This window comes from Scyliorhinus torazame, chromosome 31 (assembly GCF_047496885.1).
Source record: "Scyliorhinus torazame isolate Kashiwa2021f chromosome 31, sScyTor2.1, whole genome shotgun sequence".
Lineage (NCBI taxonomy): Eukaryota > Metazoa > Chordata > Chondrichthyes > Carcharhiniformes > Scyliorhinidae > Scyliorhinus > Scyliorhinus torazame.
In genome coordinates, this window is record NC_092737.1 from 21,968,500 (window position 1) to 21,993,433 (window position 24,934).

General features: G+C 53.8%; 1 protein-coding gene across 1 annotated transcript in view; it reads left to right on the top strand.

Moving 5' to 3' along the window:
• Positions 1-5,221, top strand: part of fis1 (fission, mitochondrial 1) — a 168,835-nt gene extending 163,614 nt beyond the window's left edge. Inside the window, exon 15 of the mRNA XM_072493197.1 lies at positions 4,828-5,221. Within this exon, the coding sequence (XP_072349298.1) occupies positions 4,828-4,925 (98 nt within the window). The 3' untranslated portion in view covers positions 4,926-5,221. The remainder of the gene's footprint in view (positions 1-4,827) is intronic.
• The last annotated feature ends 19,713 nt before the right edge of the window (positions 5,222-24,934 follow it).

A 24,934-nucleotide genomic window follows, 5' to 3' on the forward strand; every position in this document is an offset into this window, starting at 1 on the left:
CACTGGCACGTTCACACACTGTCCCGTGAGCCAGTCAGACACTGGCACGTTCACGTGCTGTCCCGAGAGCCAGAGAGACACTGGCACGTTCACGTGCTGTCCCGAGAGCCAGAGAGACACTGGCACGTTCACACACTGTCCCGAGAGCCAGTCAGACACTGGCACGTTCACGTGCTGTCCCGAGAGCCAGAGAGACACTGGCACGTTCACACACTGTCCCGAGAGCCAGTCAGACACTGGCACGTTCACGTGCTGTCCCGAGAGCCAGAGAGACACTGACACATTCACACTCTGTCCCGAGAGCCAGTCAGACACTGACACGTTCACACACTGTCCCGAGAGCCAGAGAGACACTGGCCCATTCACACACTGTCCCGAGAGCCAGTGAGACACTGACACATTCACACACTGTCCCGAGAGCCAGTCAGACACTGGCACGTTCACACACTGTCCCGAGAGCCAGTGAGACACTGGCACATTCACACACTGTGCCGGGAGCCAGTCAGACACTGGCACGTTCACACACTGTCCCGAGAGCCAGTGAGACACTGGCACGTTCACACACTGTCCCGAGAGCCAGAGAGACACTGGCACGTTCACACACTGTCCCGAGAGCCAGTGAGACACTGACACGTTCACACACTGTCCCGAGAGCCAGTGACACACTGACACATTCACACACTGTCCCGAGAGCCAGTCAGACACTGGCACGTTCACACACTGTCCCGAGAGCCAGTCAGACACTGGCACGTTCACACACTGTCCCTAGAGCCAGTCAGACACTGGCACGTTCACACACTGTCCCGAGAGCCAGTCAGACACTGGCACGTTCACACACTGTCCCGAGAGCCAGAGAGACACTGGCACGTTCACACACTGTCCCGAGAGCCAGTCAGACACTGGCCCATTCACACACTGTCCCGAGAGCCAGTCAGACACTGGCATGTTCACACACTGTCCCGAGAGCCAGAGAGACACTGGCACGTTCACACACTGTCCCGAGAGCCAGTCAGACACTGGCACGTTCACACACTGTCCCGAGAGCCAGTCAGACACTGACACGTTCACGCACTGTCCCGAGAGCCAGAGAGACACTGGCCCATTCATACACTGTCCCGAGAGCCAGTTAGACACTGACACGTTCACAAACTGTCCCGAGAGCCAGAGAGACACTGGCATATTCACACACTGTGCCGGGAGCCAGAGAGACACTGACACGTCCACACACTGTCCCGAGAGCCAGTCAGACACTGGCACGTTCACACACTGTCCCGAGAGCCAGTCAGACACTGACACGTTCACACACTGTCCCGAGAGCCAGTCAGACACAGGCATGTTCACACACTGTCCCGAGAGCCAGTCAGACACTGGCACGTTCACACACTGTCCCGAGAGCCAGTCAGACACTGACACGTTCACACACTGTCCCGAGAGCCAGTGATACACTGGCACGTTCACGCACTGTCCCGAGAGCCAGAGAGACACTGACACGTTCACACTCTGTCCCGAGAGCCTGAGAGACACTGGCACGTTCACACACTGTCCCGAGAGCCAGAGAGACACTGGCACGTTCACACACTGTCCCGAGAGCCAGAGAGACACTGACACGTTCACACACTGTCCCGAGAGCCAGTCAGACACTGGCATGTTCACACACTGTCCCGAGAGCCAGTCAGACACTGGCACGTTCACACACTGTCCCGAGAGCCAGAGAGACACTGACACGTTCTCACACTGTCCCGTGAGCCAGAGAGACTCTGGCACGTTCACACACTGTCCCGAGAGCCAGAGAGACACTGACACGTTCACACACTGTCCCGAGAGCCAGTCAGACACTGGCATGTTCACACACTGTCCCGAGAGCCAGTCAGACACTGACACATTCACACACTGTCCCGAGAGCCAGAGAGACACTGGCACGTTCACGCACTGTCCCGAGAGCCAGTCAGACTCTGGCACGTTCACACACTGTCCCGAGAGCCAGAGAGACACTGGCACGTTCACACACTGTCCCGAGAGTTAGTGAGACACTGGCACGTTCACTCACTGTCCCGAGAGCCAGTCAGACACTGGCACATTCACTCACTGTCCCGAGAGCCAGTCAGACACTGGCACATTCACACACTGTCCCGAGAGCCAGTCAGACACTGGCACGTTCACTCACTGTCCCGAGAGCCAGTCAGACACTGGCACGTTCACACACTGTCCCGAGAGCCAGTGAGACACTGGCACGTTCACACACTGTCCCGAGAGCCAGTCAGACACTGGCATGTTCACTCACTGTCCCGAGAGCCAGTCAGACACTGACACGTTCACACACTGTCCCGAGAGCCAGTCAGATACTGACACGTTCACTCACTGTCCCGAGAGCCAGTGAGACACTGGCACGTTCACACACTGTCCCGAGAGCCAGAGAGTCACTGGCACGTTCACACACTGTCCCGAGAGCCAGTCAGACACTGGCACGTTCACACACTGTCCCGAGAGCCAGACAGACACTGACACGTTCACACATTGTCCCGAGAGCCAGTCAGACACTGGCACGTTCACACACTGTCCCGAGAGCCAGTCAGACACTGGCACGTTCACACACTGTCCCGAGAGCCAGAGAGACACTGACACGTTCACACATTGTCCCGAGAGCCAGTCAGACACTGGCACGTTCACACACTGTCCCGAGAGCCAGTGAGACACTGGCACGTTCACACACTGTCCCGAGAGCCAGTCAGACACTGGCACGTTCGCACACTGTCCCGAGAGCCAGTGAGACACTGACACGTTCACACACTGTCCGGAGAGCCAGTCAGACACTGACACGTTCACGCACTGTCCCGAGAGCCAGTCAGACACTGGCACGTTCACACACTGTCCCGAGAGCCAGAGAGACACTGGCACGTTCACGCACTGTCCCGAGAGCCAGAGAGGCACTGACACGTTCACACACTGTCCCGAGAGCCAGTCAGACACTGGCACGTTCACACACTGTCCCGAGAGCCAGTGAGACACTGGCACGTTCACACACTGTCCCGAGAGCCAGTCAGACACTGGCATGTTCACTCACTGTCCCGAGAGCCAGTCAGACACTGACACGTTCACACACTGTCCCGAGAGCCAGTCAGATACTGACACGTTCACTCACTGTCCCGAGAGCCAGTGAGACACTGGCACGTTCACACACTGTCCCGAGAGCCAGAGAGTCACTGGCACGTTCACACACTGTCCCGAGAGCCAGTCAGACACTGGCACGTTCACACACTGTCCCGAGAGCCAGACAGACACTGGCACGTTCACACACTGTCCCGAGAGCCAGTGAGACACTGACACGTTCACACATTGTCCCGAGAGCCAGTCAGACACTGGCACGTTCACACACTGTCCCGAGAGCCAGTCAGACACTGGCACGTTCACACACTGTCCCGAGAGCCAGAGAGACACTGACACGTTCACACATTGTCCCGAGAGCCAGTCAGACACTGGCACGTTCACACACTGTCCCGAGAGCCAGTGAGACACTGGCACGTTCACACACTGTCCCGAGAGCCAGTCAGACACTGGCACGTTCACACACTGTCCCGAGAGCCAGTGAGACACTGACACGTTCACACACTGTCCGGAGAGCCAGTCAGACACTGACACGTTCACGCACTGTCCCGAGAGCCAGTCAGACACTGGCACGTTCACACACTGTCCCGAGAGCCAGAGAGACACTGGCACGTTCACGCACTGTCCCGAGAGCCAGAGAGGCACTGACACGTTCACACACTGTCCCGAGAGCCAGTCAGACACTGGCACGTTCACACACTGTCCCGAGAGCCAGTCAGACACTGGCACGTTCACACACTGTCCCGAGAGCCAGTCAGACACTGACATGTTCACACACTATCCCGAGAGCCAGAGAGTCACTGACACGTACACACACTATCCCGAGAGCCAGTCAGACACTGACACGTTCACACATTGTCCCGAGAGCCAGTGAGACACTGGCACGTTCACACACTGTCCCGAGAGCCAGTCAGACACTGGCACGTTCACACACTGTCCCGAGAGCCAGTCAGACACTGGCACGTTCACACACTGTCCCGAGAGCCAGTCAGACACTGGCACGTTCACACACTGTCCCGAGAGCCAGAGAGACACTGGCACGTTCACACACTGTCCCGAGAGCCAGTCAGACACTGGCATGTTCACACACTGTCCCGAGAGCCAGAGAGACACTGACACATTCACACACTGTCCCGTGAGCCAGTCAGACACTGGCACGTTCACACACTGTCCCGAGAGCCAGTCAGACACTGGCACGTTCACACACTGTCCCGAGAGCCAGAGAGACACTATTTAAAAAGTGACCTTGGAAACATTGAGTGCACAGCGGGATATAGGGGGGGGGGGGGGGGTGGAAAGTGGGATATTGGTTGGGTAGGGGTGCGATTTCCATGTGTGGTGTTCACCTGATACTTGAAACCGGTACTGTTGCCCACTGTCTGGTCATGTGCCACCCTCCCCACCCCCAAGGGGGCAGCGCAGGGTGGCACACCGGCTCATGCCCTAGAAATGTTCCCCTCCCACCGCCCTCCCCTCTTCCCACCCCCACCAGAATCCCCGTGCACTCTGGAACCCCCTGGGCGAGTTTTAAATATAGTCCGGATTTAATTGTTTCGATGTGCCACTGTCGTCTGGGATTCGGGCACCAATGGCCCACCCGCCGTGAATATTCACCTCGCCCTTCGCGGCCCCCCCCCCCCCCCCCCCCCCCCCGTGTTCTGACCCCCCCCCCCCCCCAACCGCGGTGCCACCTGTACTGAACAAGCCGTTTCTCGACCTTCACAGATGGTTTGCTGGGCATGGCGATTGTCGGCGGCGCGATCGTTGGATTGGCCGGGATGGCAGGATTGATCGGATTGGCTGTGAGCAAGGGCAAGTCCTGACCAATGGCTCTGCAGGTCGCCCACGTGTTCTCGCTGACGTTTAATGATTTCTCTCGGCCTTTCTCACCGAACCCAAATACTGACTGCGGGCCTGACTGGAAATTCTGTGTGTTGGAGCCTGGATGACGATGTTGGTTGTTGCGGTGCATGCCTCACAGACTACTTTCTAATATTCTATCAATATCGATTCACTCGGAACTAGTACAAATTAAGTGTCAAAGCAAACTGGACTAAACGTTGTAGATACTGCTTTCTAAAATAATAAATACCAGCCGCACCTGTTGACTTTGGACAAATGTGTCAGTGTGAGGCCTGTTGTCATGGATGTCCTGAATACAGCTCCCTCTACACTGTCCCCATCAAACGTTCCCAGGACAGGTACAGCACGGGGTTAGATACAGAGAAAAGCTCCCTCTACACTGTCCCCATCAAATACTCCCAGGACAGGTACAGCACGGGGTTAGATACAGAGTAAAGCTCCCTCTACACTGTCCCCATCAAACACTCCCAGGACAGGTACAGCACGGGGTTAGATACAGAGTAAAGCTCCCTCTACACTGTCCCCATCAAACACTCCCAGGACAGGTACAGCAAGGAGTTAGATACAGAGTAAAGCTCCCTCTACACTGTCCCCATCAAACACTCCCAGGACAGGTACAGCACAGGGTTAGATACAGAGTAAATCTCCCTCGACACTGTCCCCATCAAACACTCCCGGGACAGGTACAGCATGGGGTTAGATACAGACTAAAGCTCTCTCTACACTGTCCCCATCAAACACTCACAGGACAGGAACAGCACGGGGTTAGATACAGAGTAAAGCTCCCTCTACACTGTCCCCATCAAACACTCCCAGGACAGATACAGCACGGGGTTAGATACAGAGTAAAGCTTCCTCTACACTGTCCCCATCAAACACTCCCAGGACAGGTACAGCACGGGGTTAGATACAGAGTAAAGCTCCCTCTACACTGTCCCCATCAAACACTCCCAGGACAGGTACAGCACGGGGTGAGATGCAGAGTAAAGCTCCCTCTACACTGTCCCCATCAAACACTCCCAGAACATGTACAGCACGGGGTTAGATACAGAGTAAAGCTCCCTCTACACTGTCCCCATCAAACACTCCCAGGACAGGTACAGCACGGGGTTAGATACAGAGTAAAGCTCCCTCTACACTGTCCCCATCTAACACTCCCAGGACAGGTACAGCACGTGGTTAGATACAGAGTAAAGCTCCCTCTACACTGTCCCCATCAAACACTCCCAGGACAGGTACAGCACGGGGTTAGATACAGAGTAAAGCTCCCTCTACACTGTCCCCATCAAACGTTCCCAGGACAGGTACAGCACGGGGTTAGATACAGAGAAAAGCTCCCTCTACACTGTCCCCATCAAACGTTCCCAGGACAGGTACAGCACGGGGTTAGATACAGATTAAAGCTCCCTCTACACTGTCCCCATCAAACACTCCCAGGACAGGTACAGCACGGGGTTAGATACAGAGTAAAGCTCCCTCTACACTGTCCCCATCAAACACTCCCAGGACAGGTACAGCAAGGAGTTAGATACAGAGTAAAGCTCCCTCTACACTGTCCCCATCAAACACTCCCAGGACAGGTACAGCACAGGGTTAGATACAGAGTAAATCTCCCTCGACACTGTCCCCATCAAACACTCCCGGGACAGGTACAGCATGGGGTTAGATACAGACTAAAGCTCTCTCTACACTGTCCCCATCAAACACTCACAGGACAGGAACAGCACGGGGTTAGATACAGAGTAAAGCTCCCTCTACACTGTCCCCATCAAACACTCCCAGGACAGATACAGCACGGGGTTAGATACAGAGTAAAGCTTCCTCTACACTGTCCCCATCAAACACTCCCAGGACAGGTACAGCACGGGGTTAGATACAGAGTAAAGCTCCCTCTACACTGTCCCCATCAAACACTCCCAGGACAGGTACAGCACGGAGTTAGATACAGAGTAAAGCTCCCTCTACACTGTCCCCATCAAACACTCCCAGGACAGGTACAGCACGGGGTTAGATACAGAGTAAAGCTCCCTCTACACTGTCTCCATCAAACACGCCCAGGACAGGTACAGCACGGGGTTAGATACAGAGTAAAGCTCCCTCTACACTGTCCCCATCAAACACTCCCAGGACAGGTACAGCACGGGGTGAGATGCAGAGTAAAGCTCCCTCTACACTGTCCCCATCAAACACTCCCAGGACATGTACAGCACGGGGTTAGATACAGAGTAAAGCTCCCTCTACACTGTCCCCATCAAACACTCCCAGGACAGGTACAGCACGGGGTTAGATACAGAGTAAAGCTCCCTCTACACTGTCCCCATCTAACACTCCCAGGACAGGTACAGCACGGGGTTAGATACAGAGTAAAGCTCCCTCTACACTGTCCCCATCAAACACTCCCAGGACAGGTACAGCACGGGGTGAGATACAGAGTAAAGCTCCCTCTACACTGTCCCCCATCTAACACTCCCAGGACAGGTACAGCACGGGGTTAGATACAGAGCAAAGCTCCCTCTACACTGACCCCATCAAACACTCCCAGGACAGGAACAGCACGGGGTTAGATACAGAGTAAAGCTCCCTCTACACTGTCCCCATCAAACACTCCCAGGACAGGTACAGCACGGGGTTAGATACAGAGTGACGATTGGGAGTAGAAAGTGGGACGATGGTGTGGAATATTGTGAGGAGATGTGATTGAGGGACACGGTGAGACGGTCATATTGTCGAATAGAAAAGCACAGAGATCGCCCTTTCATCTTGTTGGCTCCCCCATGTCGATCCTCTGAAAGACCGGACGAAACGTTCGTCTCACTTCCCTGCCCTGTCACCGTCGCACTTTAGTTTTGCTTTTGTTTCTACTGAATATATAATTCTGTTCCTTAAATCTGTGTCCCGCTCGTTCTCGATCCTTCCAGCAAGGGGTATGATTTCTCCCACTCGAACCTGTCCAGACCTCTCGAGGTTTTGAACCCCTTTGTCCAATCTCCCCTCAACCTCGTCGTTGCCAAACCGCCCCAGTTTCTCCATGGCTGAAGTCCCTCCCTGGAGCCCTTCCTGCCAACCGTTTTGGCACCGTCATGAACTTCGACCCGGGAGCAGCGAGGAAAATTGGTCACTTCTTTTAAGATGGTGGGATATCTGTAATTTATTTTTTGGAAGTTTGAAAACAGCTTTTAAGAATTGCATCAAATGTGAAGGGACCCAGTAAAACTTTATTGGACCTGCCGACACTCGACCTGAAAGCAGTATCAACAGGAAGGAGGTTAAGATATGGATGCCGTGTGGTCACACGTGCGAGCTGATGAAGGAGGCAATCAGAGCACAGATACAAGCACTGAGAAGGAGGAATCTACTCCTGTGAACAGCCAGCTGCAGCAGGGCGAGGAACAGAGGAGGCACATTTACGAGGAGTATTGTCATACCGCCGGAGAGGCGGTTTTAGTAAAGATTATTCGGACAATTCCGCGAACATGCTTCAATTTTGCCAGGTCATTCAATGAAGTTTATTGAAAGTATTCCAATAAATTGACATGTATCATCCAAACTTGTTCGACCAGCTAAGGAGGTTCCGCTGCAATGTGCCGTCTGGGTGAGTGCTCTGGGGAATTCAGAAAAGTGCACCCAAAGGCTGCGCAGTGGGTTAGCCCTGCTGCCTCACGGCGCCGAGGTCCCAGGTTCGATCCCTGCCCCGGGTCACTGTCCGTGTGGAGTTTGCACATTCTCCCCGTGTTTGCGTGGGTCTCACCCCCACAACCCAAAGATGTGCCGGGTCGGTGGATTGGCCGCGCTAAATTGCCCTTTTAATTGGGGGGAAAAAAAGAATTGGATAATTTATGTTAAAAAATAATTGGGTACTTTATATTTAATAAAAAGTGGAACTACTGTTTCAGGTGCTTCGAGGACCAAATCTATTGAGCGAGAAAGGTGAGAGCGCCACTGCGTAGTGGAGGCCGATTTGGGAAGACGGAGGGATTACATGTGAGGCCAATGTTCGTAATTTCGTGCCAAGACCAGAAGGATGTGGAGGCTTTGGCGAGGGTGCAGAGGAGGTTTACCAGGGTGTTGCCTGGTCCGGAGGGTGTTAGCTGTGTGGAGAGGCTGATTTCATTGGAAAGACTGAGGTTGAGGGGTGACCTGATAGAGGTCTACAAGATTATGAGGGGCATGGATTGAGTGGATGGGCAGGCTCTTTCCCAGGGTGGAGGGGTCAGTCACCAGTGGGCATAGGTTTAAGGTCCGCGGGGCAAGGTTTAGAGGAGATGTGCGAGGCAGGTTTTTTACGCAGAGGGTGGTGAGTGTCTGGAACGCGTTGCCAGGGGAGGTTGTGGAAACAGATACATTAACGGCGTTCAAAAGGCATCTTGACAAACACATGGATAGGATGGGCATAGAGGGATACGGCACAAGGAAGTGCTGAGGGTTTTGGCAAAGGTTGGTATCCTGACTGGTACAGGCTTGGAGGGCCGAAGGGCCTGTCCCTGTGCTGTATTGTCCTTTGTTCTTTAAGATCATTATTGTTGTGTTTACCATAGCTTTAAATTGAGGGGAGATAGATATAGGACAGATGTCAGAGGTAGGTTCTTTACTCAGAGAGCAGTAAGGGCGTGGAATGCCCTGCCTGCAACAGTAGTGGACTCGCCAACACTAAGGGCATTCAAATGGTCATTGGATAGACACATGGACGATAAAGGAATAGTGTAGATGGGCTTTAGAGTGGTTTCACTCTAAAGGGTGCAACATCGAGGGCCGAAGGGCCTGTACTGCGCTGCAATGTACTATGTTCTATGTTCTATTCCATGTGTGACTCATAGTTGGTACTAACTGCAATTTCCCTGTCGATTCATGTCTAATTTACCTGGATTATGATTCTTGTTAAAGTTACGAAACGTGAAATCTTGTTGGCACCTGGGAAGCCTTCTCGATCTTCCGAAAGCGCATTGCCCCAGAATTGAACCAGTTGTGGTCAAGTTAGTGTCAACTGGAGGTTCCTTGTTTGACTCTTTATTTCTAAACCCCAGGAATCCCGTATGCCATTTGACCACTTCCCCACCTTATCCTGCCGCCTTCGATGAGTTGTGCGCATATCCACCCAGGCCGTTCGGCCCATTGCACCCTCTGAAAGCACACTCTACCTAGGCCCACTCCCCCTGCCCTACCTCCATCACCCCACGCATGACCAATCGCACTGAACCTGCACACCTTTGTTTTGACGCCAGGGGGCAACTTAGCACGGCCAATCCACCCGAACCTGCACCTCTTTGGACTGTGGGAGGAAACCGGAGCACCCGGAGGAAACCCACGCACACACGGGGTTGAAAATGCAAACTGGGCAGCAGGGTGGTGCAGTGGGTTCGCGCTGCTGCCTCGCGGCGCTGAGGTCCCAGGTTCGATCTCGGCTCTGGGTCACTGTCCGTGTTGAGTTTGCACATTCTCCCCGTGTCTGCGTGGGTTTCGCCCCCACAACCCAAAGATGTGCAGGCTAAGGCTAGGTGGATTGGCCACGCTAAATTGTCCCTTAATTGGAAAAAGTGAATTGGGTACTCTAAATTTATTTTTAAAAAAGGAAATGCTAACTCCACATCGACAGTCACCCAAGGGCTTGATCGAACCCGGGTCCCTGGTGGCGGGAGGCACCAGTGCTAACCACTGTGCCAGGGGAAAAGTTGGACAGACTGGTCTTATACCCATTGGGGTTTAGAAGGAAAGGCCCTGAGAAGACTTGACAAGGTGGGTGCGTCCTGTCGTGGGAGAGAACTAGGAGAGAGAGTTCAAAAATAAGTGGCCTCCCACTTAGGATAGCGATGGGAAGAATATTTTTCTCTTCAGAAGCTCGTGAATCTTTGGAATTCTAGTCCCAGGACATTTCCACAATGTCACCATCTCCCATCTTCTGCTTGCAGCAGCTCTCCAATCCATGGTGGTTTCCCCATGCATTCTACCACAGGGCACTGGGGAACCAGCCCGGAGAGTATCAGCTGTCTCTGCACATTCACGGCTGAGGACTTGTTGAAAATATTCTTTCAAAGAACAAAGAAATGTACAGCACAGGAACAGGCCCTTCGGCCCTCCAAGCCAGTGCCGACCATGCTGCCCGAATAAACTACAATCTTCTACACTTCCTGGGTCCGTATCCCTCTATTCCCATCCTATTCATGTATTTGTCAAGATGCCACTTAAATGTCACTATCGTCCCTGCTTCCACCACCTCCTCCGGTAGTGAGTTCCAGGCACCAACTACCCTCTGCGTAAAAAACTTGCTTCGTACATCTACTCTAAACCTTGCCCCTCTCACCTTAAACCTATGCCCCCCAGTAATTGACCCCTCTACCCTGGGGAAAAGCCTCTGACTATCCACTCTGTCTATGCCCCTCATAATTTTGTATACCTCTATCAGGTCTCCCCTCAACCTCCTTCGTTCCAGTGAGAACAAACCAAGTTTATTCAACCGCTCCTCATAGCTAATGCCCTCCATACCAGGCAACATTCTGGTAAATCTCTTCTGCACCCTCTCTAAAGCCTCCACATCCTTCTGGTAGTGTGGCGACCAGAATTGAACACTATACTCTATACTCCAAGTGTGGCCTAACTAAGGTTCTATACAGCTGCAACATGACTTGCCAATTCGTATACTCAATGCCCCGGCCAATGAAGGCAAGCATGCCGTATGCCTTCTTGACTACCTTCTCCACCTGTGTTGCCCCTTTCAATGACCTGTGGACCTGTACTCCTAGATCTCTTTGACTTTCAATACTCTTGAGGGTTCTACCATTCACTGTATATTCCCTACCTGCATTAGACCTTCCAAAATGCATTACCTCACATTTGTCCGGATTAAACTCCATCTGCCATCTCTCCGCCCAAGTCTCCAAACAATCTAAATCCTGCTGTATCCTCCGACAGTCCTCATCGCTATCCGCAATTCCACCAACCTTTGTGTCGTCTGCAAACTTACTAATCAGACCAGTTACATTTTCCTCCAAATCATTTATATATACTACAAACAGCAAAGGTCCCAGCACTGATCCCTGTGGAACACCACTGGTCACAGCCCTCCAATTAGAAAAGCATCCTTCCATTGCTACTCTCTGCCTTCTATGGCCTAGCCAGTTCTGTATCCACCTTGCCAGCTCACCCCTGATCCCGTGTGACTTCACCTTTTCTACTAGTCTACCATGAGGGACCTTGTCAAAGGCCTTACGGAAGTCCATATAGACAACATTCACTGCCCTAGCTGCATCAATCATCTTCGTGACCTCCTCTAAAAACTCTATGAAGTTAGTGAGACACGATCTTCCCTTCACAAAACCGTGCTGCCTCTCACTAATACGTCCATTTGCTTCCAAATGGGAGTAGATCCTGTCTCGAAGAATTCTCTCCAGTAATTTCCCTACCACTGAAGTAAGGCTCACTTGCCTGTAGTTCCCTGGATTCTCCTTGCTACCCTTCTTAAACAGAGGAACAACATTGGCTATTCTCCAGTCCTCCGGGACATCCCCTGAAGACAGCGAGGATCCAAAGATTTCTGTCAAGGCCTCAGCAATTTCCTCTCCAGCCTCCTTCAGTATTCTGGGGTAGATCCCATCAGGCCCTGGGGACTTATCTACCTTAATATTTTTTAAGACACCCAACACCTCGTCTTTTTGGATCTCAATGTGACCCAGGCTATCTACACACCCTTCTCCAGACTCAACATCTACCAATTCCTTCTCTTTGGTGAATACTGATGCAAAGTATTCATTTAGTACCTCGCCCATTTCCTCTGGCTCCACACATAGATTCCCTTGCCTATCTTTCAGTGGGCCAACCCTTTCCCTGGCTACCCTCTTGCTTTTTATGTACGTGTAAAAAGCCTTGGGATTTTCCTTAACCCTACTTGCCAATGACTTTTCGTGATCCCTTTTAGCCCTCCTGACTCCTTGCTTAAGTTTCTTCCTACTTTCCTTATATTCCACGCAGGCTTTGTCTGTTCCCAGCCTTCTAGCCCTGACAAATGCCTCCTTTTTATTTTTGACGAGGCCTACAATATCTCTCGTTATCCAAGGTTCGTGAAATTTGCCATATTTACCCTTCTTCCTCACAGGAACATGCCGGTCCTGAATTCCTTTCAACTGACATTTGAAAGCCTCCCACATGTCAGATGTTGATTTGCCCTCAAATATCCGCCCCCAATCTAGGTTCTTCAGTTCCCGCCTAATATTGTTATAATTAACCTTCCCCCAATTTAGCACATTCACCCTAGGCCCACTCTTATCTTTCTCCACCAGCACTTTAAAACTTACTGAATTGTGGTCACTGTTCCCAAAATGCTCCCCGACTGAAACTTCTACCACCTGGCCGGGCTCATTCCCCAATACCAGGTCCAGTACAGCCCCTTCCCTAGTTGGATTATCTACATATTGTTTTAAGAAGCCCTCCTGGATGCTCCTTACAAACTCTGCCCCGTCCAAGCCCCGAGCACTAAGCGAGTTCCAGTCAATATTGGGGACGTTGAAGTCTCCCATCACAACAACCCTGTTGTTTTTACTCTTTTCCAAAATTTGTCTACATACCTGCTCCTTTATCTCCCGCTGGCTGTTGGGAGGCCTGTAGTTAAACCCCAAACACTGCGACTGCACCCTTCTTATTCCTGATCTCTACCCATATAGCCTCACTGCCCTCTGAGGTGTCCTCTCGCAGTATAGCTGTGATATTCTCCCGAACCAGTCGTGCAACTCCGCCTCCCCTTTTACATCCCACTCTATCCCGCCTGAAACATCTAAATCCTGGAATGGTTAGCTGCCAATCCTGCCCTTCCCTCAACCAGGTCTCTGTAATGGCAACAACATCATAGTTCCAAGTACTAATCCAAGCTCTAAGTTCATCTGCCTTACCCGTAATACTTCTTGCATTAAAACATATGCATTTCAGGTCACCAGACCCGCTGTTTTCAGCAACATCTCCCTGTCTGCTCTTCCTCAGAGCCATAGTTGCCCCATTCCTTAGTTCTCCCTCAATTTTTTCACCTTCTGACCTATTGCTCCGGTACCCACGCCCCCTGCCATACTAGTTTCAACCCTCCCGTGTGACACGATCAAACTTCACGATCTCTTGCTTCCAGTCACGTGCTCACAGGACAGCACTAATTAATCAATCAATGTTGTCTTGTCAACAGTGTTCAAAGAGTCGTGACTCACTGGGGGGGGGGGTCATATTTAGTCTCAGGAACACGACATGGGGGGGGGGGTCTTCGTTCAATCACCGTCTGTCCGAGGCATAGCAACAGCCGTTGTCCAATCAGCTCCTGTGCTCACTGCCTGATTGCACAGCCTGTTCTCCAGTCCAGATCCCCTGCTGTTAATGCGGAGAAATAGTTGGCCATTTTGCCCATCAGGCTTTGCTGAAGTCTTCACTCTGCTGGTGCCTTTACGAATACCCATCAGGCTACAGTGTCTCTTGTGACTTGGCCATATTTCCCACGAGGCTTGGGAGCAGGGCTACAAGAGTGAAGGGGATTTTGTCCATTTGACCTTGACCCTGGTGACTTCAAAAGAAGTGTCCCTTGTATGGCTTCAGTGATGTCATTGTGTGGGTGGAGCTGGGCTGTGGCACTGGGTTTTACTTTTGTTTCAAGTTTGGACTGGTTTTGAACTGCACAGGTTGAAAGAAGTGTCTCTCTATCTTCATCTTAACAGCTGATTCCAGACTGCTTGATAACATAAAGGAGATAATTGCTTTCTGGAAGGATTTCAAACCTGCTGTTTGGAAAGGGGAATAAGAGCATCAATAACCAGTCTTGTACCAGTAAGAATGCCATGTGCTGGGCCACACCTTTGAAAAGGGGTTTCTGGTTTTACTTGGATGTTGTTATTGAATTGGAACAGTTAAGGGGGAATTCATTCAGGGTTATCCATAGTTACTGTAGCTGTGTGGGGTATTTATGTTTACAGTTGAAGTTCTTACTTTGTGTGTTTATACAAATATTAACAAAATTCGTAGAATAAAGCTTGTGTTTTGATTAAAAGCGCCTAAGAACTCTGAATCACACCTGAAAGGCAGGCTCTCGCGCTCATCGTAACCAAAATCAATACACAGTTAGAGGTCAGATGAACGCCATAATTTACTTTGGAGTTTTTAAACCCTGGCCCATAACAAGAGCTTGACGGGTACGATGGTCAGCACTTGTTGGATCTTTTTCTTTTTTTTTTAAATAATATTTTATTGAAAATTTTTGGTCAACCAACACAGTACATTGTGCATCCTTTACACAACATTATAACAATACAGATAATAATGACCTTTTTTATTTAAACAAGAACAAAAGAAAACAACAACAAATAAATAAATATTAAATAACAAAAATAAAAACTAGCCCTAATTGGCAACTGCCTTGTCTCAGGCCACACCCCCCCCCCCCCACCCCAAGTCCTGGGCTGCTGCTGCTGCCTTCTTTTTTCCCCCATCTATCTTTCCGCAAGATATTCGACGAACGGTTGCCACCGCCTGGTAAACCCTTGAGCCGACCCCCTTAGGACGAACTTAATCCGCTCTAACTTTATGAACCCCGCCATATCATTTATCCAGGTCTCCACCCCCGGGGGCTTGGCTTCTTTCCACATTAGCAATATCCTGCGCCGGGCTACTAGGGACGCAAAGGCCAAAACATCGGCCTCTCTCGCCTCCTGCACTCCCGGCTCTTGTGCAACCCCAAATATAGCCAACCCCCAGCTTGGTTCGACCCGGACTCCTACTACTTTCGAAAGCACCTTTGTCACCCCCATCCAAAACCCCTGTAGTGCCGGGCATGACCAAAACATATGGGTATGATTCGCTGGGCTTCTCGAGCACCTCGCACACCTATCCTCCACCCCAAAAAATTTACTGAGCCGTGTTCCAGTCATATGTGCCCTGTGTAATACCTTAAACTGAATCAGGCTTAGCCTGGCGCACGAGGACGATGAGTTTACCCTGTTTAGGGCATCTGCCCACAGCCCCTCCTCGATCTCCTCCCCTAGCTCTTCTTCCCATTTCCCTTTTAGTTCGTCCCCCATAGTCTCCCCTTCATCCCTCATTTCCCTATATATATCCGACACCTTACCGTCCCCCACCCATTTCTTCGAGATGACTCTGTCCTGCACCTCTTGTGTCGGGAGCTGCGGGAATTCCCTCACCTGTTGCCTCGCAAAAGCCCTCAATTGCATGTACCTGAATGCATTCCCTTGGGGCAACCCATATTTCTCAGTCAGCGCTCCCAGACTCGCGAACTTTCCATCCACAAATAGATCTTTCAATTGCGTTATACCTGCTCTTTGCCACATTCCATATCCCCCATCCATTCCCCCCGGGGCAAACCTATGGTTGTTTCTTATCGGGGACCCCCCCAATGCTCCGGTCTTTCCCCTATGTTGTCTCCACTGTCCCCAAATCTTCAGTGTAGCTACCACCACTGGACTCGTGGTATAGTTCCTTGGTGAGAACGGCAATGGGGCTGTCACCATAGCCTGCAGGCTGGTCCCCCTACAGGACGCCCTCTCTAATCTCTTCCACGCCGCTCCTTCCTCCTCTCCCATCCACTTACTCACCATTGAAATATTAGCGGCCCAATAATACTCACTTAGGCTCGGTAGCGCCAGCCCCCCCCCTATCCCTGCTACGCTGTAAGAATCCCTTCCTCACTCTCGGAGTCTTCCCGGCCCAAACAAAACCCATGATACTCTTTTCTATCCTTTTGAAAAAAGCCTTCGTGATCACCACCGGGAGGCACTGAAACACAAAGAGGAATCTCGGGAGGACCACCATCTTAACCGCCTGCACCCTCCCTGCCATTGACAGGGCTACCATATCCCATCTCTTGAAATCTTCCTCCATCTGTTCCACCAACCGCGTCAAATTTAGCCTGTGCAATGTGCCCCAATTCTTAGCTATCTGGATCCCCAGGTAACGAAAGTCTCTTGTTACCTTCCTCAACGGTAGGTCTTCTATTTCTCTACTCTGCTCCCCTGGATGCACCACAAACAGCTCACTCTTCCCCATGTTCAATTTATACCCTGAAAAATCCCCAAACTCCCCAAGTATCCGCATTATTTCTGGCATCCCCTCCGCTGGATCCGCCACATATAGTAGCAGATCATCCGCATATAAAGATACCCGGTGTTCTTCTCCTCCCCTAAGTATTCCCCTCCATCTCTTGGAACCTCTCAGCGCTATCGCCAGGGGCTCAATCGCCAGTGCAAACAGTAATGGGGACAGAGGACATCCCTGCCTTGTCCCTCTATGGAGCCGAAAATATGCTGATCCCCGTCCATTCGTGACCACACTCGCCACTGGGGCCCTATACAACAGCTGCACCCATCTAACATACCCCTCTCCAAACCCAAATCTCCTCAACACCTCCCACAGATAATCCCATTCCACTCTATCAAATGCTTTCTCGGCATCCATCGCCACTACTATCTCCGTTTCACCCTCTGGTGGGGCCATCATCATTACCCCTAACAGCCTCCGTATATTCGTGTTCAGCTATCTCCCCTTCACAAACCCAGTTTGGTCCTCATGAACCACCCCCGGGACACATTCCTCTATTCTCATTGCCATTACCTTGGCCAGGACCTTGGCATCCACATTGAGGAGGGAAATTGGTCTGTAGGACCCGCATTGTAGCGGATCCTTTTCCTTCTTTAAGAGAAGCGATATCGTTGCTTCTGACATAGTCGGGGGCAGTTGTCCCCTTTCCTTTGCCTCGTTAAAGGTCCTCGTCAGTAGCGGGGCGAGCAAGTCCAAATATTTTCTGTAAAATTCAACTGGGAATCCGTCCGGTCCCGGGGCCTTTCCCGTCTGCATGTTCCTAATTCCTTTCACCACTTCTTCTACCGTGATCTGTGCTCCCAGTCCCACCCTTTCCTGCTCTTCCACCTTGGGAATTTCCAGCCGATCCAAAAAATCCATCATTCTCTCCCTCCCATCCGGGGGTTGAGCTTCATACAATTTTTTATAAAATGTCTTGAACACTTCGTTCACTCTCTCCGCTCCCCGCTCCGTCTCTCCTTCCTCGTCCCTCACCCCCCCTATTTCCCTCGCTGCTCCCCTTTTCCTCAATTGGTGTGCCAGCAATCTGCTCGCCTTCTCTCCATATTCATACTGTACACCCTGCGCCTTCCTCCATTGTGCCTCTGCAGTGCCTGTAGTCAGCAAGTCAAATTCCACATGCAGCCTTTGCCTTTCCCTATACAGTCCCTCCTCCGGTGCTTCCGCATATTGTCTATCCACCCTCAAAAGTTCTTGCAGCAACCGCTCCCGTTCCTTACTCTCCTGCTTCTCTTTATGTGTCCTTATTGATATCAGCTCCCCCCTAACCACCGCCTTCAACGCCTCCCAGACCACTCCCACCTGAACCTCCCCATTGTCATTGAGTTCCAAGTACTTTTCAATGCATCCCCTCACCCTTAGGCACACCCCCTCATCCGCCATTAGTCCCATGTCCATTCTCCAGGGTGGGCGCCCTCTTGTTTCCTCCCCTATCTCCAAGTCTACCCAGTGTGGGGCATGATCCGAAATGGCTATAGCCGTATATTCCGTTCCCCTCACCCTCGGGATCAATGCCCTACCCAATACAAAAAAGTCTATGCGTGAATAGACTTTATGGACATAGGAGAAAAACGAGAACTCCTTACTCCTAGGTCTACTGAATCTCCACGGGTCCACCCCTCCCATCTGCTCCATAAAATCCTTAAGCACCTTGGCTGCTGCCGGCCTCCTACCAGTCCTGGACTTCGACCTATCCAGCCTTGGTTCCAACACCGTGTTAAAGTCTCCCCCCATTATCAGCTTTCCGGTCTCTAGGTCTGGGATGCGTCCTAGCATTCGCCTCATAAAGTTGGCATCGTCCCAGTTCGGGGCATACACGTTTACCAAAACCACCATCTCTCCCTGTAGTTTGCCACTCACCATCACGTATCTGCCCCCGTTATCCGCCACTATAGTCTTCGCCTCGAACATTACCCGCTTCCCCACTAATATAGCCACCCCCCTGTTTTTCGCATCCAGCCCCGAATGGAACACCTGCCCCACCCATCCTTTGCGTAGTCTGACCTGGTCTATCAATTTCAGGTGCGTTTCCTGTAGCATAACCACATCTGCTTTAAGTTTCTTAAGGTGTGCGAGTACTCGTGCCCTCTTTATCGGCCCGTTAAGCCCCCTCACGTTCCACGTGATCAGCCGAGTTGGGGGGCTTCCCACCCCCCCCCCTTGCCGGTTAGCCATCATCTTTTTCCAGCTTCTCACCCAGTTCCCACGCAGCTGTATCTCTCCCAGACGGTGCCCCCCCGCCCATCCTTTCCCGTACCCACTCCCCCCTTTCCCCAGCAGCAGCAACCCAGTAATTCCCGCCTCCCCCCCCCCCCTCCCCTTGCTAGACCCCCCGCGAGCGTAATTACTCCCCCCATGTTGCTCCCAGAAGTCAGCAAACTCTGGCTGACCTCGGCTTCCCCCCGTGATCACGGCTCGCACCGTGCGACGCCCCCTCCTTCCTGCTTCTCTATTCCCGCCATAATTATCATAGCGCGGGAACCAAGCCCGCGCCTCTCCCTCGGCCCCGCCTCCCATGGCCAACGCCCCATCTCCTCTCCCTCCCCACCTCCCCCCATCACCACCTGTGGGAGAAAGAAAAGTTACCATACCGCAGGATTAAAACATAAAACCCCTCTTCGCCCCCCCCCATTTGCCCCACCACTTTGTCCAAACGTTCATTTTCATAATCCAATCATTCCAATTTTTCTTCTACAATAAAAGTCCACGCTTCATCCGCCGTCTCAAAGTAGTGGTGCCTCCCTCGATATGTGACCCACAGTCTTGCCGGTTGCAGCATTCCAAATTTTATCTTCCTTTTATGAAGCACCGCCTTGGCCCGATTAAAGCTCGCCCTCCTTCTCGCCACCTCCGCACTCCAATCTTGATAAACGCGGATCACCGCGTTCTCCCATTTACTACACCGAGTTTTCTTCGCCCATCTAAGGACCATTTCTCTATCCTTAAAACGGAGGAATCTCACCACTATGGCTCTGGGAGTTTCTCCTGCTCTCGATCCTCGCACCATAACTCGGTATGCTCCCTCCACCTCCAACGGACCCGTCGGGGCCTCCGCTCCCATTAACGAGTGCAGCATCGTGCTCACATATGCCCCGACGTCCGCCCCCTCCACACCTTCAGGAAGGCCAAGAATCCTCAAGTTGTTCCTCCTTGCGTTGTTTTCCAGTGCCTCCAACCTCCACAGATCGTTTCTGGTGTGCCTCCTGCATCTCCGACTTCACCACCAGGCCCTGTATATCGTTCTCATTCTCTGCTGCTTTCGCCTTCACGACCCGAAGCTCCTGCTCCTGGGTCTTTTGTTCCTCTTTCAGCCCTTCAATTGCCTGTAATATCGGGGCCAACAACTCTTTCTTCATTTGCTTTTTTATCTCCTCCACGCAGCGTTTCAAGAACTCTTGTTGTTCAGGGCCCCATATGAAACTGCCACCTTCCGACGCCATCTTGGTTTCTGCTTGCCTTCCTTGCCGTTGTTCCAAAGGATCTGCTGCAATCCGGCCACTTTCCTCTCCTTTTTCCATCCGTGTCCAGGGGGAACACCCTTCTGGTTTACCGCACGGTGTTTTTAGCCGTTAAAATTGCCGTTGGGGCTCCTATCAAGAGCCCAAAAGTCCGTTCCACCGGGAGCTGCCGAAACGTGCGACCCAGCTGGTCATCGCCGCACCCGGAAGTCGTTGGATCTTTTTCAAACATGTATTCTTTCATGGGGAGCTGGGCGTCGCTGGGTGAGGCTGAGTGGTTCACTCGCCCATTTCAGGGGGGGGGGGACAGTGAAGTGTCGACCGCAGTACTGTGTGGGTCTGCAGTCACATGTAGGGTTGTGTGTGTTGGGGAGCGTGTGTGTGTTGGGGAGCGTGTGTGTGTTGGGGAGCGTGTGTGTGTTGGGGAGCGTGTGTGTGTTGGGGAGCGTGTGTGTGTTGGGGAGCGTGTGTGTGTTGGGGAGCGTGTGTGTGTGTTGGGGAGCGTGTGTGTGTTGGGGAGCGTGTGTGTGTTGGGGAGCGTGTGTGTGTTGGGGAGCGTGTGTGTGTTGGGGAGCGTGTGTGTGTTGGGGAGCGTGTGTGTGTTGGGGAGCGTGTGTGTGTTGGGGAGCGTGTGTGTGTTGGGGAGCGTGTGTGTGTTGGGGTGCGTGTGTGTGTTGGGGTGGTGTGTGTGTTGGGGTGGTGTGTGTGTTGGGGTGGTGTGTGTGTGTTGGGGTGGTGTGTGTGTGTTGGGGGTGTGTGTGTGTTGGGGGTGTGTGTGTGTTGGGGGGGGGTGTGTGTTGGGGTGGTGTGTGTGTGTGTTGGGTGTGTGTGTGTGTGTGTTGGGTGTGTGTGTGTGTGTGTTGGGGGTGTGTGTGTGTGTTGGGGGTGTGTGTGTGTTGGGGGTGTGTGTGTCTGTTGGGGGTGTGTGTTGGGGGTGTGTGTGTTGGGGGTGTGTGTGTTGGGGGTGTGTGTGTGTTGGGGGTGTGTGTGTGTTGGGGGTGTGTGTGTGTTGGGGGTGTGTGTGTGTTGGGGGTGTGTGTGTGTTGGGGGTGTGTGTGTGTTGGGGGTGTGTGTGTGTTGGGGGTGTGTGTGTGTTGGGTGGTGTGTGTGTGTTGGGGGTGTGTGTGTGTTGGGTGTGTGTGTGTGTGTGTTGGGGGTGTGTGTGTCTGTTGGGGGTGTGTGTTAGGGGTGTGTGTGTTGGGTGTGTGTGTTGGGGGTGTGTGTGTGTTGGGGGGGTGTGTGTGTTGGGTGGTGTGTGTGTGTTGGGTGGTGTGTGTGTGTTGGGTGTGTGTGTGTGTTGGGTGTGTGTGTGTGTGTGTTGGGGGTGTGTGTGTGTGTGTTGGGGGTGTGTGTGTCTGTTGGGGGTGTGTGTTAGGGGTGTGTGTGTTGGGTGTGTGTGTTGGGGGTGTGTGTGTGTTGGGGGGGTGTGTGTGTTGGGGGGGTGTGTGTGTTGGGTGGTGTGTGTGTGTTGGGTGGTGTGTGTGTGTTGGGTGTGTGTGTGTGTTGGGTGTGTGTGTGTGTGTGTTGGGGGTGTGTGTGTGTGTGTTGGGGGTGTGTGTGTGTGTTGGGGGTGTGTGTGTCTGTTGGGGGTGTGTGTTAGGGGTGTGTGTGTTGGGGGTGTGTGTGTGTTGGGGGGGTGTGTGTGTTGGGTGGTGTGTGTGTGTTGGGTGGTGTGTGTGTGTTGGGTGTGTGTGTGTGTTGGGTGTGTGTGTGTGTGTGTTGGGGGTGTGTGTGTCTGTTGGGGGTGTGTGTTGGGGGTGTGTGTGTTGGGTGTGTGTGTTGGGTGTGTGTGTTGGGGGTGTGTGTGTGTTGGGGTGTGTGTGTTGGGGGGGTGTGTGTGTTGGGGGTGTGTGTGTTGGGGGGGGGTGTGTTGGGGGTGTGTGTGTGTTGGGGGGGGTGTGTGTTGGGGGGGGTGTGTGTTGGGGGGGTGTGTGTTGGGGGGGTGTGTGTTGGGGGGGTGTGTGTTGGGGGGGGGTGTGTTGGGGGGGTGTGTGTTGGGGGGGTGTGTGTTGGGGGGGCGTGTGTTGGGGGGGCGTGTGTGTGTTGGGGGGCGTGTGTGTGTTGGGGGGCGTGTGTGTGTTGGGGGGCGTGTGTGTGTTGGGGGGCGTGTGTGTGTTGGGGGGCGTGTGTGTGTTGGGGGGCGTGTGTGTGGGGGGGCGTGTGTGTGTTGGGGGGCGTGTGTGTGTTGGGGGGGCGTGTGTGTGTTGGGGGGGCGTGTGTGTGTTGGGGGGGCGTGTGTGTGTTGGGGGGGCGTGTGTGTGTTGGGGGGGCGTGTGTGTGTTGGGGGGGCGTGTGTGTGTTGGGGGGGCGTGTGTGTGTTGGGGGGGCGTGTGTGTGTTGGGGGGCGTGTGTGTGTTGGGGGGCGTGTGTGTGTGGGTGGGCGTGTGTGTGTGTGGGGGGCGTGTGTGTGTGGGGGGGCGTGTGTGTGTTGGGGGGGGCGTGTGTGTGTTGGGGGGGGGCGTGTGTGTGTTGGGGGGGGGCGTGTGTGTGTTGGGGGGGCGTGTGTGTGTTGGGGGGGGCGTGTGTGTGTTGGGGGGGCGTGTGTGTGTTGGGGGGGCGTGTGTGTGTTGGGGGGGCGTGTGTGTGTTGGGGGGGCGTGTGTGTGTTGGGGGGGCGTGTGTGTGTTGGGGGGCGTGTGTGTGTTGGGGGGCGTGTGTGTGTTGGGGGGCGTGTGTGTTGGGGGGGCGTGTGTGTTGGGGGGGCGTGTGTGTTGGGGGGGCGTGTGTGTTGGGGGGGCGTGTGTGTGTTGGGGGGGCGTGTGTGTGTTGGGGGGCGTGTGTGTGTTGGGGGGCGTGTGTGTGTTGGGCGTGTGTGTGTTGGGGGGCGTGTGTGTGTTGGGGGGCGGGTGTGTGTGTTGGGGGGCGTGTGTGTGTGTTGGGGGGGGCGTGTGTGTGTTGGGGGGGGCGTGTGTGTGTTGGGGGGGCCGTGTGTGTGTTGGGGGGGCCGTGTGTGTGTTGGGGGGGCCGTGTGTGTGTTGGGGGGGGCCGTGTGTGTGTTGGGGGGGCGTGTGTGTGTTGGGGGGGCGTGTGTGTGTTGGGGGGGCGTGTGTGTGTTGGGGGGCGTGTGTGTGTTGGGGGACCGTGTGTGTGTTGGGGGGGCGTGTGTGTGTTGGGGGGGCGTGTGTGTGTTGGGGGGCGTGTGTGTGTTGGGGGGGCGTGTGTGTGTGTTGGGGGGGCGTGTGTGTGTGTTGGGGGGGCGTGTGTGTGTGTTGGGGGGGCGTGTGTGTGTGTTGGGGGGGCGTGTGTGTGTGTTGGGGGGGCGTGTGTGTGTGTTGGGGGGGCGTGTGTGTGTGTTGGGGGGGTGTGTGTGTGTTGGGGGGGCGTGTGTGTGTTGGGGGGGCGTGTGTGTGTTGGGGGGGCGTGTGTGTGTTGGGGGGGCGTGTGTGTGTTGGGGGGGCGTGTGTGTGTTGGGGGGGCGTGTGTGTGTTGGGGGGGCGTGTGTGTGTTGGGGGGGCGTGTGTGTGTTGGGGGGGCGTGTGTGTGTTGGGGGGGCGTGTGTGTGTTGGGGGGGGGCGTGTGTGTGTTGGGGGGGCGTGTGTGTGTTGGGCGTGTGTGTGTGCGTTGGGCGTGTGTGCGCGTTGGGCGTGTGTGTGCGCGTTGGGCGTGTGTGTGCGCGCGTTGGGTGTGTGTGTGTGTGTGTGTGTGTGCATTGGGCGTATGTGCGCGCGTTGGGCGTGTGTGTGCGCGCGTTGGGGGTGTGTGTGTGTGTGCATTGGGCGTGTGGTCGCGCGTTAGGCGGTGTGTGTGCGCGCGTTGGCGGTGTGTGTGTGTGTGTTGGGTGTGTGTGTGTGCGTTGGGCGTGTGTGTGTGTGTGCGCGCATTGGTGGTGTGTGTGCGCGTTAGGCGGTGTGTGTGCGCGTTGGCTGTGTGTGTGTGTGTTGGGCGTGTGTGTGTGTGTGCGTTGGGCGTGTGGGCGCGTGTTAGGCGGTGTGTGTGTGCGCGTTGGCTGTGTGTGTGTGCGTTGGGCGTGTGGTCGCGCGTTAGGCGGTGTGTGTGCGCGTTGGCGGTGTGTGTGTATGTGTGTGTTGGGCGTGTGTGTGCGCGTCGGGTGTGTGTGTGTGTTGGGCGTGCCTGTGTGTGCGCTGGGCGTGTGGGCGCGCGTTAGGCGGTGTGTGTGTGTGTGCGTTGGCTGTGTGTGTGTGTGTGTGTGTGTGTGTGTTGTGCGTGTGTGTGTGTGTTGGGCGTGTGTGTGTGCGTTGGCTGTGTGTGTGTGTGTGTGTTGTGCGTGTGGGTGTGTGTTGGGCGTGTGTGTGTGCGTTGGCTGTGTGTGTTGGCGTTGTGGGGGGGTGTGTGTTGGGGTTGTGGGGGGGCGTGCGTGGGGGTTGTGGGGGGGTGTGTGTTGGGGTTGTGGGGGGGTGTGTGTTGGGGTTGTGTGGGGGCGTGCGTGGGGGTTGTGGGGGGGGGTGTTTTGGGGTTGTGGGGGGCGTGTGTTCGGGTTGTGGGGGGGTG